We start from the raw sequence: 17,367 nt of genomic DNA, 5'->3' as shown, positions 1-17,367 counted from the left end.
TTTCCCTGTAGTTGATGGGCTTTTGAAGACTGAAACTTGGTTTGTTATGAGGACAATGCTCTTTTGTAACCCTTAGCTCTGAGGACTGATATTTTGTCTGTCTGTCATTGGATAAGACTACAAACATAGAAAGAACAGGTAGAACAGAGGAATACACTGTATTTCTTCAGAGACCATTCTATTAATGTGAGAATTTAGGGACCAATTATTTGGGATACGCCTTTCTGCAGTCCCCCAAGATAGCCTTCCATTTGATGCAGTCATGTTAACTATTGAGAGAGCAGATCTTACCTTACAGGCAAAAGCAATAGTTATCAGAGTGCTGGAAGTACAGCAAAGGCCATTATGAACACTGAACAGCAGTTATACTCTTGTCTTGGAGCCAAATTAGGCTCAAGAGGAAAGAAGGAAGATGCAAAAACGTGATCAACTATTAAAAATTAAGACACAAATTTGTTCTGCTGCTGTTGTGCAAAGACAAAGCCATAGCTGTTGTAGGAACTTGGATTGCATATGTGACCTACATAAAATGCCCAGGGGCAGCTGAAAAAGGCTTGGAAAAATGTTTAGCATGGGATTTTGAATAAGAGAACAGACGCATCTGAAGGATTTTATTCCAGTCAGTATAGAACTGTACCTTTCAATTCACATTTTTATAAAAAAAAAAAAAAGACAAATCACTAGTCAGACTAAAATATATAGTTGGTTTTCAAAGCATCTTCTCTATATGATGAAATATCCAGAAGGTAATTTTTGACAATGATTAAAAATGCATCCTATTGTGCAAAGCATACAGTTCATTGGAATATGGCTCTCTGAACATGACTACGTTCCAGATGATTAAAGATTTCTTCTTCTGTTTCTGGAGTGAGCTGTATATTATCTTTGATTGGAGACAATGGATCTGACTTTTTACAAGAAGGAAGTTTTTCATAATCTCTGCACAGAAAAACAAAGACAAAACAAAACCCAAGAATGTTATGATATTGTATGTTTCTAACCACAGGCTTGTGAGAACGTATGGGTTAAAACAAAGCAAGACCCCTCACCTAACTATCCACTCATCTATAAAGAAGCCCAAAATAAACACTTGTAATGAATGTTTGATTTTCACTATATCTGAACAACTTCACGGAAAGTGATTTCAACTGTTCCAGTTATCCTGTGACAGAATAAGCTATTAGCTTTATATCTGAAAGACTGTATGTACCCCATCCTACTCTGGGTTGTATGTGCTTCCTTAACATTTAAGTCTTCTGAATAATCATAATTTCATATATAACCTGTGAATCTTGACATTAGAACAGAACAGATTAGTGTCCCACATGATTTATTTGCCATCAGGCAATATAATTAAGACATAAGGCTAATATAGAAACATTTTAAAGTCTGAAAAAACAATAAACAGGATACTCGGAGCTAAGTAAGTCCTGGCAGTAAAAAAAACCTTTTGTGAAATAAATTAAGAAAAGAATCCCCTAAAAGCTAATAAGCAAGTACTTTATTTACATAGAAGTAATATATACAAACATACATACCCCCTGTAAATACCTAGAAGTTACAGGCCTATCAAAACTGGATGGATAAAATGTGGATGTTGGGAGCTAAGTCTTGAAACCATCAGCAGAGAAAAGGAACAGAGTGCCATCTAGGCTCACTCTGTTTTATCTGCCTGTATTCTGATAAATCAAAATATACAAATTTTCTCCCTATGTGAACAACCCTGGTCAGACATGCCCAATTAGAGGTTGAACAATACATACACAAACACTTTTGCTTCCTCTTTGAAGCTGTCATTCTTAACCCACATCAAGACAACAAAAAGTGAGATTCCCAAAAGTTTGTTGTGGTTTTTTTTTTTTTTTTAAACAGAAATCAGTTGTATGTTTATAATAGCCCACCTTAAGGCCCAAACTTACTAAAATACATTCATCTGTCTTAACACATGCTTACCAGTCTCCCATTTACTACTCAGTGCAAAGAAAATACTTTCGTCCTACTCGCATTTGGTTTCAGGTTAATGAGAATAATGGTTTTGTTTAAATAAGACTTATTTATTCGAAGTTGAGATTGCTACTTGAAGCTGGGAAAGCTTTGCCCCCAGGAGTTTTTACTGACACCACAGAAATAGTGTAAGTTAGAATACCCACACTTTTTGGTTTCTTTTTTTTTTTCTTAAATAATAATTGTCCTTCAAGTTCAAACCTTGAAGACATTTGCAAAAACTTCAAGTTAGCCAAGTCACCTGCACAAGGGAAAACAATATCATTTTATAAAGTGCAAAAATGTCTCTTGTAACCAGAGACTTCAGCTAACAGAAATATTCCATCACTTAATTCACCAAGCAGGACAGTTCTGACAATTGGCCATCTCAAAGTGTGAGAGGCACATAACGTTAAATAGCAACAACTTGGTTTTCAATTAAGTTCAGCAACTTCTATGCACCTTCTGTATTTAGATTAAGAAATGCCTTTTGGTATTTGATGACAAACTACGGTAATAATTTTCTTACAAGTTATGTAAACAAAATACACTCCTGCAATTTATTAGTTTTAGCTGAGAGTTTTTCCTGGTTAGAAAGAAAAAAGTAATTAGAAGAGCCTATTTACCACAAATCATATTTTATGGTTATATCAAGCTTAGGAAATTAAAAATCGTATGTAGAAAGTATCTATCTTAAGCTATTATCTTCATTGAATTGTGTGGAGGAGATGTGTAGAGTCTGCTTTGAAAATTGTTTCTTTAGGACTAAAAAAAAAAAACAAAAACACATGGTGCTAAGTAAAGGGTTAAAGCAACTCACCTTTTAAATTGGAAGTTTTTCCGGAGTTCACTAATGGTGGCTTGCAGTCCCAGCTTATTTTCAGCATCACAGTGATTTCTCTTCTGCACAGGTGACAGTTTCCTGCTTAATCCACTTACTTTAGCTGGTATCAATGGCTTGAGCTTTGTTACAATACGTGACCCTATACAACTGGATTTATGTAAACCAGGAACCTGTGAGATTTTAATATTACAGCATAAATGGTTAAAATGACAACCTGTAAGCAACAGATATTTTGCTGCAAAGCTTATAATAAAAAAAAAAGTGCTGTACATTCTGTTGAAATAATGCAATCTGAATTGCCACAACAAGGTATATTTCGATAGCTTCTATAATCTAGAAAGTGGTAACTCAAACACATCAGACATAATGCAGCTCTAAGAAGGGGTAAATCAGTTTCCATATATCTTTGCAACCTCTTAGAATCCAAACACATGTCTCTTGAACGAAGCTTTTAAAGTCTATTGAATATTTATTTTCTTCTCTGTTTACATGACAGCCCAACAAAGACTTCCATGTCAGCTTTCAGGAGTTTAAGAGAAGCTACTCTCTAGTATCATTCTGTGATACACATGACTCCATTTTCCACAAAATCTAAGCAGAGCACAGATATCAGTATGATTACCCCAAGGATCGTAAGACATGTAGTTGGACTTTCTTATCCAGTTTCTGTACCTGGAACTCAAAACAGCTGTGCTTGGCCAGAATATCTCTCTCAAATGCAACCAGTCTTAAGTTTGAACACATCAATTAAAAGAAAAACACATGGGTTCATGATATCATTTATTCTAGCTATTCACCACCCCTGTTATTAAAAAAAAAAATTGTGCCTCATTTTCAATTCCCTTGTAAGTTTCCAAGCACTGATTCTGTTTTTTCATATTTACAAATACAGGAAGCTCATTTTGACATGACATAATTCCTGTAATTATATCAGTCAGTGCGATTTTTAGATTTGACATTCTCACCCATAACCACAATCTCTTACATTCCTGTTATTTTTCCGGGGTCAATACCAGACTAACTGGCTGATACCTACTCAGACTGCCGTTATCATGCTTTCTAATACTGATACAATATTGTTGATCATATTTGCCTTCTCCAACTTCATGGATAAAAAGTAAGTTTATTTTAACAACAGAAGACACACAGGAAAGTCCAACCAGCAGGATTTTTTTTCCTTCAAGTAGCTTATGACACTTCATAAATTAAAAGTTATATCTATTGCTATCACTGTCTCCTCATTTGTACTATATGTGCATAATCCTGGCACAATAATTAAATACATGTAATGCACTTCTAGACAAAGTTAAAACTTTCTTTGCCAAATAAGTTCACAAATGGCAAAAGGCCACAAATGGCTTATTCATATTTTCCATCATTTTATTCCGTCTTATATACACATATCGTTTTCCCCAATTTTTTGGAAGGTAGCTGTTTGGAAGCACTAGAACGTTTTACTGTTTGAGCCTTTTTGTGAATTGTAATATTGTAGACTATGAGCTACTCACAATTACCAGCTTTTAAGTGATCGCTCACTTTCAGCCTGCTATTTTAGATTTTGTCTGTCATTATGAGGACAAAAACATAATTATCAAAATTCAATACCTGCAGAAGAGATGGTGACTGTCTACAGTTGTAAGAAGTTCTTATTTTACAGTTGGCTACGTAAGATTAGTTTAGGACACCTAGGTCACAAATAATGCTCATTTCCTATTTGAATGCTATCAAGAATAAAGCATTTTGCTCTAAATCAATCATCTTTTTCTGTTTTGCTGGATCATCTTTAGAAGATGCAACAGCTCTGCCTCCTCCAATTTTTAAAAATCTCTACAGATCACCTACGTTATTCAGCTTACTCAAATCAGAATAATTTATATTTTAAGTGATAGACTGCTTCTTCCCTAAATCATTATTCCCCTCGGTATCTTTTACTGTACTTAACACCAGCAAACACATCCCTTGTTTAACACTTGCAGTAAGCAATTCTAAGGGAAAACTGAGCCAAAAGTGTTGCTCCTTATGTCTACCTCCCCCGTCTTCAATTCTGACTACTTGCTCCAATGGTCTCACTGGTGCTACAACTCACATGAGCTTGAGAGTCTGGGTGGGCCTGAGTTCCAATGATTGACCTTTCGGTTGTTGTCTAGTTAGCTTTCAGCCAGGTCAGTTTTCTGGTCCAACTCATTATAAGTACTATTACCAGCATAAAGGAAGCAGAGGGAATGCATGCTCAAGAAAAATATGTTGGGGAAGTCCTCCTACTAGCCACCTGCTTTATACTAACCCTACTGTCCTCATGGATTTTCAACAGATTCCTATTGTCTGAAGAGCTCCAAGCATCCTGAATATTTGTTCTATATTATGCTTACATTACCTCAGTACTTCCATATTGTGTATTCCCCATTAATTAGTATATTCATTCTCCCAATGTACCTTTAAGCTCAGCAAAGCATTAAGCAAAAAGATATTAAATACATTCTTTTTGTGATCAGTTGTTCCAGATTAAAGATGTAAATTCCAGCTTAAGATAGACGTTACTAACAATGACCACAAGATGTCACTATTATACAAAACACACCATATTCTCGTTTGGCAGAGAGACACTCGATATTTTTAATCTGTCTATGAGAAAGAAGTTAGTAGAGATGTACATGAAAGGATGAAAGCATCTTCCTTTGACTTATGAATCTTTTGGCCAATTCTAATGACAATGCCTTAACAGTTAAAAGCGGTCTAACTTCTTAAGGTATTAAAAGTTTTATAAATTAGACAAAGGGGTAAAGCTCTTATAAATGTCACAAAGACAAGGCACATGAGTTTATTCTTAGACATCTAAGAAACCACATAGAAGTCAAATTGCAGGTGCCCAACCAATAGGAAAAATCACTGAAGTGTGGACTCTGATGGAAAATTGACTGTCCTTCCATATTGATTTGGGTCTGACAAGGCTTTTAACTAAAACAATTAAACAAAAAATTTTGACTAGAACCTTTCCAGATTTTGAAATTTAAACACACTTTTTCTAGTCAAAGAGGAAGGAGCCTGCTAAACCAGCAGATTTATTGAGACAAGCAATGAAATTACATTGTATCTTGTAACTGTATCTGGATTATGAACACGACTGCAATTTGCACCATAAAACCTGTGTATTTAGCATGCCTGAGGAAAATTACGAAGTGGTTTTTTGCTTTAGCTTAGCTTCTTATTTTATACCAGTGTTTAAAATCCCCAAACAAGTTACAACTGTGATATCAATTCATAGGTGGCCTGGTTATAGTTCATCTCAGCTCTAATACAGCTGAATAAGAATATAGTTTTCTCTTGCCAACATATGCATTGCTTAAGAGTCTTTCATTGAGTTCTAGAATGAACCAGTAGACAACAGAAACTGATTTTCAGTGTTTAGTAGAGCTCACAGTAAAGTTAAAAGAATTCTTACCTTGGTCTTCACGTTCTTATTTTTTCTGTCAGTTTGAACAGCAGAAAATACTGGAGACCGAGCACATTGATCATCAGCCAGTTTTGAGTTGGAGTCAGATTCCTTCATCAAGAGAAAATTAATTTGGTTTTAATATAGTTTGGTTGTTGGGTTTTTTCCCCCCCTCTTTCCACACAATGTATATTTTTATACCTAAACATATATACTTTGTAAGGAATCATGTTTTCCACAATTTAAGAATTTATACAAAACCTGGGCTTATTTTCAGAAAGCAACACTATGGTGACACACATATGCTTTCTGAAAGGACTTCTTCAGGGACTAACAAAAGCAGAGAACACAAGCTAGCCTACCAATTTTTTTTTATGACCCGCTGTAGTGAAAACCGTGGAAAGACTGAAAACAAACTAAACCCAGACTTGATTTAAGCTAGTAGTCAATCCATTTTATACAACTACATTAAGCCTTGACAAGTTTTGTTAGAACAAGCTACATAATCTGCAGGGTATCATTTTAAAGAGGAGACTTTGCTGCCTAATTTCATTTATAATTTAAAGTGAAAGCAAATGCTGAAACAACACCTAGTTTTCTTACTTCTGCATCTGAACCGTTGTTAGACACTTGTGGTATTTCTGAAGACTTCAAACTGCATTCTGCTAGCTCACAAGACCTTTGAGAATGTGATGACTGTTCCAGTTTGGGTAAGGGGGACGATTCCTCTTCCAATTCATCACATACTGCCCCACTCTCTGTTTGTACCCCATTAACCTGGCCTTCCTTGGATAGCACACAGTTGCTTCTCTGTTGGTGAAACTGCTGCGAAAATGCAGTATGAGATAGACCAGGATTTTCTGAATTATTTATGAAGCTGCTAAACCACTGGAAGCAACTTTTCTGCGTTTCTCCTGGAGGTGTAAAGACAGTCCTTGTTGATTTTTCAGTTTCTGAAAACTGAGAAAAGTCTTCTGCTACATGTTTTACTTCTTGTTTCTGACAATCCTGGTCAGCATCTTGAGTTAGATCACTGTCATCTTTCTTTGCTCTACCATCAAACATAATTGTATCATTGCAGAAAAACCTAAAAAAGGAAAAAAAAAAAAAAGGTGAAGGCAAGGGGGAAGAAAGTTACTGCAAATGAGTATTTCATCTCCAAAATCCAACGGTTGTCTCTATCCATCAATTTTATTTTTGAAGTGCACTTGCACGCACAAATTATTTTGACAATGGGCAAAGTCTCAGTTCCTCAGGGAGGCATTTAACAGATAAACAGTAAAAAAAAGGGGGAAGAAAGCACCTGTAAACATGTCATTCATTGACTGAAACTAATAAGGTTCTTCATCTGGAAAAGAGAAACATCTAGGAATCCTATAAAATTTAAGAATATATTCTTTAATTGTCATAAAGCTAAACAGTAGTGAAACACTTCAGCACCTCTTATGAAGGAAACTAGAACCTATCTAGTTCTTTTCTGTGCTATAGCATCAGCTCCTAAGAATAAGTACAAGTCAGAGCTTTCTGAGAAACTGAGCATTGCTTTAGAGAAGAAGCTACCATCACTAACAACTCTTAGTTTTTGATGCAACATAACAAAACTCTCAGCTCAGGAAAGTGCGTATTAAAGCTGAAGAACATCAGTATTAAGACTGTTCTGTAAAAATATGCTGCTCAAAAATATCCAAATTACTTAAGATAAAAATTACACAGTAAGAGACATAATTGTGATAATGCTTTGCAAGACCAATTCAAGCAAACATGGCCAAACGGGACCAAAAAACCCAGCCAATCAAAAAAACTAACAAACCCAAAGTCCCTCTTCTCAAAGTGCTGGTGCCAGAGGTCAGGAGCATCAACTGAACGGGATGGGATAAGAACAGGTATTGGTCATACAGCACGACCCCGTTTGGCTTTACTGAAACAAGAAAAACCCTGTCAACATAAGTCAATATATGAGCAACGGCTTGCACAATTAGCACAAAGCAGCTACTCTAAGAGAGTTATCATATGACCTTTACCTGGAAAAGAAATATGGCCAAATCTTAATTAATTTTGATATCCACAGGCTACACTGTATTGAATAGTCTCAGCATCTTCATTTCTGCAGTAAAAAGTTGGCATTATCTACTTATCTCACACATAGATAGCACGCCTAGAACAAAGGGTTCTCCATCTCGGCTCAGGACTACAGGTGCATTAATACCATTGCATAAAAAAGTTCAAGGTATTCTTATTTTCAGTACTCAGGTTATTTGTTGTTCTACTTATTAAAATATGTGATGCAAGCATACCTGCTTCTTGTTCCTGGAACAATTACAGCATCCTTCTCTTTGGTTTTCCTTTGTAGAAAGGAAGCAAATTTATTTCTAACTCTAGGCAGGGCATTTGAGCTTTCTTGAGTGACAGAATTCCCTGAAGAATCAAGGCTTTGTATTGCTGAGCCACTTTTCTGTGCTTGACTGTCATCATCACTCTCCTTCTTGCATTTTTTTGCTTTTGAAAATGAATATTGGTTCAACAGGTCTCCATCTGAGATTTCTTCTAAATCTAAAGACAATTTAAGCATCACTGTAGTAACCAATTATGAGAACTGAGCATTACATATTTACTCTCACAGGCTTAAAAATATTAGTAAGGTCTGGTAGGAAAATTTTTGACTTTACAGTTCACAAGTCTTTAACACAGTTGTTTTCTGGTACGTGGCCTAAAAAGTAACTTTCTATGAAAGTGTAGATGGAGTAAAGGCAGAAGAGCTGAAATGAAACACTGATGTTGTTGTTTGGGTTCGGTTTGTTGGTTTGGGGGGTTTTTTTTGTGGTTTTTTTTTTTTTTAACACTTTGAAAGCAAAACTAAGCTTGACTTAACGGCTGGTTGCTAAACTAACTACAAATCTTGGGAAAACAGGGAGTATGAAGATATCAGGAGTAATAAAGGCAAAAAAGGAGCCCTAGCAGCATAATCAGAAAACAAAGGAAGCAGAAGGGAAAAATACTTAACATATCAGATAAAGCACAATAGGAATAAAGAAGTGCCCCTTCTATTACAAACCCACAGTTTATTTCACCACATATAATTTAGGTGGTATAGAAGACAAGATAGCACAAGTTTACTAGAGAAAGCAAGGAAAGTTGGAGTAAAGAATACCTATACAGGGGATACAGGCAGCATGGTGTTAGAAGAGTAGAGAAAACGTTCTAAGTTTTCTGTCTCATCAAATATCAACTCTAGGAAAAATAGGCTCTTTCCATTTCTTCACAAGCCATTGTAAGATGGAAATTAAAACAACTAAAAATAGAACAGTTATTAAAAATGACAACTTAAAATTGAAAGCAACAAAGTTTTATAACAAATTAAAGAAAAAGTTAAACTCAAGTTGCTGCTAAAAGTTTGCTGCCTCAACTGTTATGTAGGCTTAAGTGTTATGGATCATCTTGCAGCTTGTTGAAAACAGAACACAGACAATAAAATTTAGAGTTAGGCATCTAAAAAGCTCAGGCCCTCAAGTCAAAGATGAAATCTTTCCTTTCCCCACAACAGTCCGCTGTTATTTATATACTTATTTTAATAAAAACATACCACTCCTTGGCCTTTTTGCCAAGAGCTCTTTGCCTGGAAGTTTTAGCCCTTTAACACTAATTATCTTCTCCATGCCTCTGGTTGTCGGTTTCTCTGGTAAATGCATTTTATGAGGAACAGTATCTGCATTAGGGCCAAGCTTGTAGTCTTTGCTCCAAATGCTATTTACATGATCACCATGTCTGTCATTCCAGCCACGACTTCTCTGCTGCACAGGCTAAAAAAAAAAAATATTAAAAAAACATGACATAGGTTTATAATTTTGCCTTCTACATATGATTTCCTGATTTAGCATACAAGGACATTTTGACATTTGCACACCAACTGCTGACATATTCCACGCATTTTCTTTTTGTTCCCACATTTTTCAAGCTTTTGATGCAAATTATTTTTCTTTGTGCTGCCATGACTTCTTCATTTCAATATGGCTCAAGTAACTAGCTACTCATCTCAGACAAAATGAAAAGTTATAATTTTATTTCTATTCAAAAAGGCTAATTTGGTAAACTATTTTCCTCAGAGTTATATACTTGGAAGAAATACACACTGCACAACTCTGAGAATTTTCTTTTTAAATCACTTATTTCTGTCAATAGTATTAAGGACTTATCAAAAAAGTTTGAAAGTAAACCAAACATTAAAGTCAAATGCCTTGAAAAGTAACATTCTACCTGTACAGAGAATGAGAAATACGTGTTTGTGGGAGCATATAGCTTCTGTAATAGCAGAATAGCTTTCATTACCAAGCCAGCTGTGGATAACATTCAATCATGAATGTTCAGACCCATGTCAAAATCTTTGTAAACAACAAAGGCCCTGGTCCTCAAACCAGTACACTGTAGAAAAAAAGATATTACCTGTGCACTGTCAGGGTTATAATTATCAATTTGTTCCATTGTGTCGATATCAATGTTGCCAATGGCAATTTGAAATGCAGTAACATCACCAATATGTCTGTTCCCATCATATTAAAGGAAAATATCTGATTATTTTATCAAATTTCAAGAACCATAGCATGAAAGTTAAAATAGCAGTTTCCTATTTTTATGCCAAAAAGCATTGCTAGAATATTAACCAGAAGCATTAATACTACCACTCATGGCTCAGTCTGAGGCAACAGCAATTGTACAAATCTGCAGTGCTTGGCAAATCATGAAAGTCAAGAGGAAAACCTTCAATGATCAGTAGAAAAGTTACCATCTTTCTCCTTCTTAATTTCTGGAAATGCCAGATTTCCTGGCTCGAAGAACATACAGAGCTACTAACTACTTCAACAGTCCCCTTTCTTTCTTCGTTTTCCTAGTCTTCCATGCTGAAATTTATGATGCACAAACGCGGCAAAATGCTACTTGTTCTATAGAAAGAGATATCCAGTATAACAGGGAAAGCTTAGATTAGAGAATGAGTTGAACGCTGACTGTAAGAATTAAACTGGCAGAGATTATAACACTCTTAACACATGCTTTACAACTGTCTGTAACTTGTGCAATTCAAACAGTTTGAATACAACCTGTATTTAATGAGTTGTTTTCTAAAAAGAAAAAAAAAAGATCAATAACTTCTGCCTAAAATAACATGTCAATGATAGGTCACCCTGTTACTGCTTGGGCTTTTTTTTTTTTTGAAGTTAAAATCAGAGCAAAAGAGAAAAGAAAAAAACCCAACCCCACAACATTTTAGGCTTGCAGAAAAGCCAGACTTTTTTTCATTGGATGTCTGCTATTGACTCTAGTACTACACCTGTTCAACCTTATTTCCCCACCATGCTGTTTCAACAAAGGATACCGTCCTGCATAAATGAGAGTTTCTGGATCAATATCATCACCATATGCATTCAGAGGGACTAATTTTCTGTTGACAGGATCAAAAACTAACTGATAAAGGAATGTATTATTGGCTCGTGTAAAACCTTGTATGTATTCTTCTGGTACTGTTATATTCATCTTCAAATACTGCCCCATTTTCTTAATAACCTGTCAAAAAAAGTTTGCTGTTTCATTTAAACAGGTTACACAAAAGGTTAAATACATGTCAGTTATTAAGTATCATTGCTTTTCATGAAGTGTAGAATGTGTTACAACAAGCAGATTCAACTTAAAGAGGAGAGTAAAAAAAGTTCTATACATTATTTTCCTACTCACAAGCTCTTTACAATCACATAAGTAACAAAATTCAACTCTTTAAGAGGACTTCTTGTCCAATAAATAAATACAAAATCTGAATATAAATATGGAGCATCTCCTTAAGGTATATTTGTTAAAACTAATACATATCAAATTCTATCATTCATATTACCAGAACACATAAGCAACATATTGGTGTTTTTAGGGTACAAAATCAAAACTAATCAGATGTCTTCCCCACCCTCCCCCACTACTCATCATAAAGACTACAGATTGATCTGGTAGCTTCTCCTATATATTGTTACTACACCACTCTAAAAGAAGTTCCTATTAATCCATTGACCTCTATGTTTTTCAGTTTCACAGAAGGCAGATTACCTTCTTTTGAAGATAAAGTTTGTCGTACTGCCAGAAGCAAGAATCTCTTCTCGTCCCTAAATAAAATATCAGGGGTATTTTGGCCATGCATCCTAAATACAGGCAAATGTACTAATCTCATTAAGAAAAATGAGTTTGAAGGGGCACTGTTGGCCTACTTGATACCTTGACTCAGTCATGACTTCCCAACACTGTTGGAAAACAGCGGTGGAAAACATCACATAACAAATTACTAAGTGAAAGTTTTTCAAGTGATTAGATCCTGGCAATTTGCTCAAAAAAAGATACATTAACTTAAAGGAAATCATGATTCGTATGGGAAAGTTCAAAGTTCGATTTTTCCTTCCACAAAGGCAAAATAAACCAGCTGCTTTGATGCCTACTTTACATAATAAGGAGAAACCTCCTGAAAGAAGGTTGTAGAGAGGTGGGGATTAACCTCTTCTACCCAGTAACAAGTGACAGGACAAGAGGAAACAACCTCAAGTTGCACCAGGGTAGGTTTAGATTGGATATTAGGAAAATTTCTTCAGAGAAAGGGTTGTCTGTCAAGCATTGGAACAGGCTGCCCAAGGAAGTGGCTGAGTCACCATCCCTGAACGTATTTAAAAGATGGGTAGACATGGTGCATAGGGCTGTGGTTTAGTGGTGGACTCAGCAGTGTTAGATTTATGGTTGGACTCTGTCTTAAAGGTTGTTTCCAACCTAAATGATTCTACAATTCTATAATATAAAACATTTTAAAACTAAAAATCATAGTTCTTTCTCACACAGGCTGTACACAAAAACACTAAAGCGTGTAAGTAACTTAAGAAAGAAGATAATATGTTAAGTTAATCAGACTGCACACTCAAATGCTTTTCTGGATTAGATTTACCTGCCTCCAGGACAGCCGTGTAAGGTATTTTTCTTATCAGCTCTTAAAAACTCTCTTCTCCCCTACTATCTACACAGAAGTTATTCCCACTCTCTTAGCCTCTGTATTTCCTAATATTAGATTTGTTTTCATTTCATGCATTGGATAAGAAAAAAAAATCCCTACCTTATTTTTTGTTTTGCACTATACCAATTTTTTCTTCCATAACAATGTTTTTAATATGTAGATGTCTGTATGCATATGTACTTAAATGCAAAACAGGAATCATGTAAGATTCCCAATCTCTGCCCCTCCTCCACATAGACAAAAGTGCACTTATGCCAAAGTAACAGAGTTCAATTAGCAGTTCTAATAACTAATCTGCAAAAACAGGACAAAGAGCCGGCAATGCAAGGAAAAAACAAACAAAACAATCCAGAGACTGACAAAAAATTAAGTCTCTCTTCAAACAGAATATGCCCTTGAAGGATTAGAACAATTCTTTAAGTTTACACTAGTGTATTTCATTAAATATATAACAACTTCAACACTTGATTAAGTTAAGCTTACCATCTGTGTAAAGCACAGGTGAAAAGTACTTCTCTTAAAATGGAGGAAGTCAAGAAGACCTCATATTTTTCAATTCAGTGTTAATTTCATATATAGAGATATAGGCTGCCAAAAAGCCAACACACAAAGTGAAACCAAGTTTACCTTTATAATATCTGGATTGTTGGCTAATTTTAGTAACTTGCAAGCTTTGGCTAACCCAATTCCATGAATTGACGAGAGGTAGTCGCAACCAGAAAGAATACACATGTAGCGGAATTTCTCTTCTGTAAATACATTTCCAAGCTGCTTGCAGTTTCCCAGTCGAGCTTGATCTATCTCTAGTCCATTTCCAAACTTGTCAATTTTCAGAAAGACCTGGAAAACATCAAATACATTTGGCAACTTCAAACTCTGCTTTTAAGATATCAGCAAGAGGTAAAGGCTATTAATATTTTCTTCCATACCTTTTTACATCCAAAAGCTAACAGATCAGAGTCTTCTGTAATTATAGCTTGAACCATGCCAGTCTTATTAAGATAAGCCAACTGAGCATCAGCTTCATAAGGAGCAACAATACTATCAACTCCCCGAGCTCGTGCAGCCTGTACATAAACAAGAATCATACAGGTACTTTGTATTAATTTTCAGTAATTATCTTAAGACATCTGAAAGCATAAGAACCTCTACCTCAAAAAACTGAAACCGTGATCTTTTTCATCGCACACCCACTCCACATTACAGCCTGATATCTCATATTCAAAACTCAAGTTTCAAGCAGTTTAGACGTACATAGTTTAGTTTACAAAAATAACCTTTACTGTGTTGGCCTGTAACACTATGCTCACTGCATCTGACCACAGGTGCCAGCTTCAAACTCATGCAGGTTATATTCTGGACAAAAGAAAACAGCACTAGAACAAATGTAATACTATTTTGATAAAGATCCTGTGACTGCAATGGAAAGATAGCAAAAAGCTATTAGAAAGGTTTTTAAGCAGCCAAAAAAATTTTTCTGTAGTCTAGTTTCTCAGAAACTAGCTGGGGGGGGGTGGGGGTGGGGGTGGAAACAAACCCCAAAAAATGTGTTTAGTTTTGTGCAGCAAAAGTAAAACTGTTGGTGCTATCAAAGTCACTTCATAGCAGTAAGAAGAGATGTATTTCAATTGACACATCACCATTATTTATATAACTGGGCACAATGAATAATAATAAAGTCTGTTAACTGTACCTAACAATCCTATGCATGCAGGACAATTAGAAGCTAAGAAGGGGGGAATATTTTTCTTGCCTACATAGAAGAGGTAGCAATGTAGCCATACAAAAAGCATAGAAAGACATGCTACCTACTACATAATTTTTTTTAAAACTGTCGGTATCAACAGCATTGACAACTTACTTTAATAACTTCATGAGCCATAACATGTGTAACATTTACACTGCGCCCAAAACATTCCCTAGCTTCTGACAGCCTCCCTTCCTGCAACAATTGTTTCCCCTTCAGAAGATTGGCTTGACGCTTCCTGAAAGATAAACAAAAATATCCACCAACCTCAGATTATTTTCCCCTTAAAAGAACAAGTAGCAGAAAGGACTAAGAGAGACAAGTAGGAAAGAAGGAAAAAAAATTGTTTTGCAGATGACCACTTCCCAGCTCTGCTCCACTGTGTAATTTTTTAAGACATAAGAATAACTAAATAATTATATTGACAAGGATGATTAGATCGGCGTGTTGAAATTTATGTTTTCTCAGAAAACAGTGACAACTAACTCAGGAACTGAAATCAGCAGTGTGAAAGAAGAGATCAACCCACTCTCAGGTTGCAGTGAAATAGATTTAATGGAATTTGAGAATACCCAACATTAGATACTTATTGGTTTAGAGGACAGAAGGCATCATTTACTTCATTCCAAATATTGGAAATTTTTTGCTCCATGCTGAAGGAAGCATACGTCCCATGAGAATTTATACATAAAACACACTAGCGAAAAATTCTCACCACTTGAGTGAAAAGTCCCATTATACAGGGACCTGAATCCAAACTCGAAACAAGTTTATCTGATTTTTTTACAGAGAAAGACAAGGAAGGTGGTGTTAGTTTTAATTAAAATTATATTGGGAAGAAATATTTTTGTCCAGAGATCACGAGGGTGGATGAACTAAAAGCCTTTAATACATTACAGGAACTAATGTTCAGAGGTTTACTTCCTTCCTCTGTAACAGTGCTTTCATTTATGAATTGCATTTCTATTTTTGGAATAAAACCTCTAAGAAGATGTTTGTATGATTTTTAAATTGTAAATTAAATGAAATAACACTACCTTGCAGGGAAGTTTATCAGAGATTACTACCTAGCTGAAGTCTGAGGTTTTTCAACTTTGAAAATGGACAGTAAACATACTGCTTTGCTTGCAAATCAATACAGTTCAGTACTTACTCTCGTCGGGCCTTTTCCACTTCCTTCTTAGAAGGTAAGGTGCATCCATCAAATACCAAAATTGGTTTAATTCCAAATGAGAGGAGCATATCAACAAGTTTCATACAGAAAGCTACATAACTGCATCAACAATAACAAAAGCAAGAAAAGAACAATAAACTTTACTGTCAAGCACAAGTCTGTTGCATATTTTCTGTTTGCTGGAAAGGAGAACTGTAAGCTTAGGACTAACTATTTTTCAAGGATCTTAATTGGTCATGCATTTCCTCAAAAAGAGTAAAAATACTTGAATACTGGTTTTCTTTTTTTTTTTCCATTTTGTTTCCTTTAAACCTATACTCAATCTAAAATAAACACAACACTTAGTACCCTTACAACTTCTGTCACAGCAGTATTTACAAACTATCACTTTGTACAAATCAGGTTCCTGAAAACAATACTAGACCTGAAACATATGAATTGCATCTACAGAACCTCATCAGAGATATTAGATTACAACTGAGAGTGAGAGATGCTGGAAAAGACTAACTCACCAAACCGTTGCTGTTTCGATAGAAAATATTTTAGAGAGTTTTTCCCCCAATATATACTTCCATATTGATTTTGCACAGTTGGAAAGGTACTTACTTATAGCCAACATTTCCATTTCCTTTTCCAAAAAAAGTACAGCTGGGACTGAGAATTCAGAAGCAATAGTAAGAAGTGAAACTGCTTTAACTTAGTTTTTAGCTCAACAAATGTCAAGCTAACAAAACTTTGATTTGCAAGAGGGCCGAGACAGTAATGTAACACAGACTTACAGATCTGTTGGCTCTCCTCGGGCCAGCTTTTCAGCACAAGCATAGGCGCCTTTGTGCAGCCAACAGTAGGTGTCCACAGCTACCGTCTGCCCTTTGTATTTCTTCACGTGGGTAGGTTCGGCAGCCTCCTTGATAAACTGGAGCAGGCCCTGAATCCCCATGATGTTGCTTAAACTGCAGCCGGGAAAATGAAAAGCGTGACCACAAGTTTGAGACTCGATCTTTGCAGAGGGAACGTCAGCTCAGGTGGCAGGCAGGTGCTGGGCTGAACCAGAGGCACAAGAAGCCCCTGCGAGTGCCATCACGCACCCTGCGCAGCCGGAGCTCCTTCCCGCCCTCCGAAGAGATGCAAAACCTTTAAGCCAGCGCAGCCCGCGGGGAGGGGG

General features: G+C 35.9%; 1 protein-coding gene across 1 annotated transcript; it reads right to left on the bottom strand.

Moving 5' to 3' along the window:
• Positions 1 to 797: 797 nt before the first annotated feature.
• Positions 798 to 17,142, bottom strand: EXO1 (exonuclease 1). Its single transcript, XM_009893637.1, has 13 exons — positions 16,982 to 17,142; positions 16,182 to 16,301; positions 15,143 to 15,266; positions 14,211 to 14,348; positions 13,909 to 14,121; positions 11,623 to 11,810; positions 10,695 to 10,791; positions 9,838 to 10,054; positions 8,552 to 8,807; positions 6,861 to 7,344; positions 6,267 to 6,368; positions 2,804 to 2,997; positions 798 to 939 (listed from the first exon to the last, which is right to left on the bottom strand). The coding sequence occupies exons 1-13, from the start codon at positions 17,140 to 17,142 to the stop codon at positions 798 to 800; spliced, it is 2,436 nt and encodes an 811-aa protein (XP_009891939.1).
• Between the last annotated feature and the right edge of the window lie 225 nt (positions 17,143 to 17,367).

Source organism: Charadrius vociferus, unplaced genomic scaffold, assembly GCF_000708025.1.
Source record: "Charadrius vociferus isolate BGI_N301 unplaced genomic scaffold, ASM70802v2 scaffold309, whole genome shotgun sequence".
NCBI classification, from domain to species: Eukaryota; Metazoa; Chordata; class Aves; order Charadriiformes; family Charadriidae; genus Charadrius; species Charadrius vociferus.
This window is presented reverse-complemented; position numbering and strand designations above follow the sequence as displayed.

What these genes read in the sequence shown, in the direction of transcription:
- EXO1 (XM_009893637.1), bottom strand. Translation starts at nt 17,142, where the DNA reads ATGGGGATTCAGGGCCTGCTCCAGTTTATCAAGGAGGCTGCCGAACCT. An exon ending in TAGCTTTTGGATGTAAAAAG is followed by an intron (nt 14,122 to 14,210) that starts GTATGGAAGAAA and finishes GATGTTTTCCAG; the next exon opens with GTCTTTCTGAAAATTGACAA. An exon ending in ACAACGGTTCAGATGCAGAA is followed by an intron (nt 6,369 to 6,860) that starts GTAAGAAAACTA and finishes CTCTTGATGAAG; the next exon opens with GAATCTGACTCCAACTCAAA.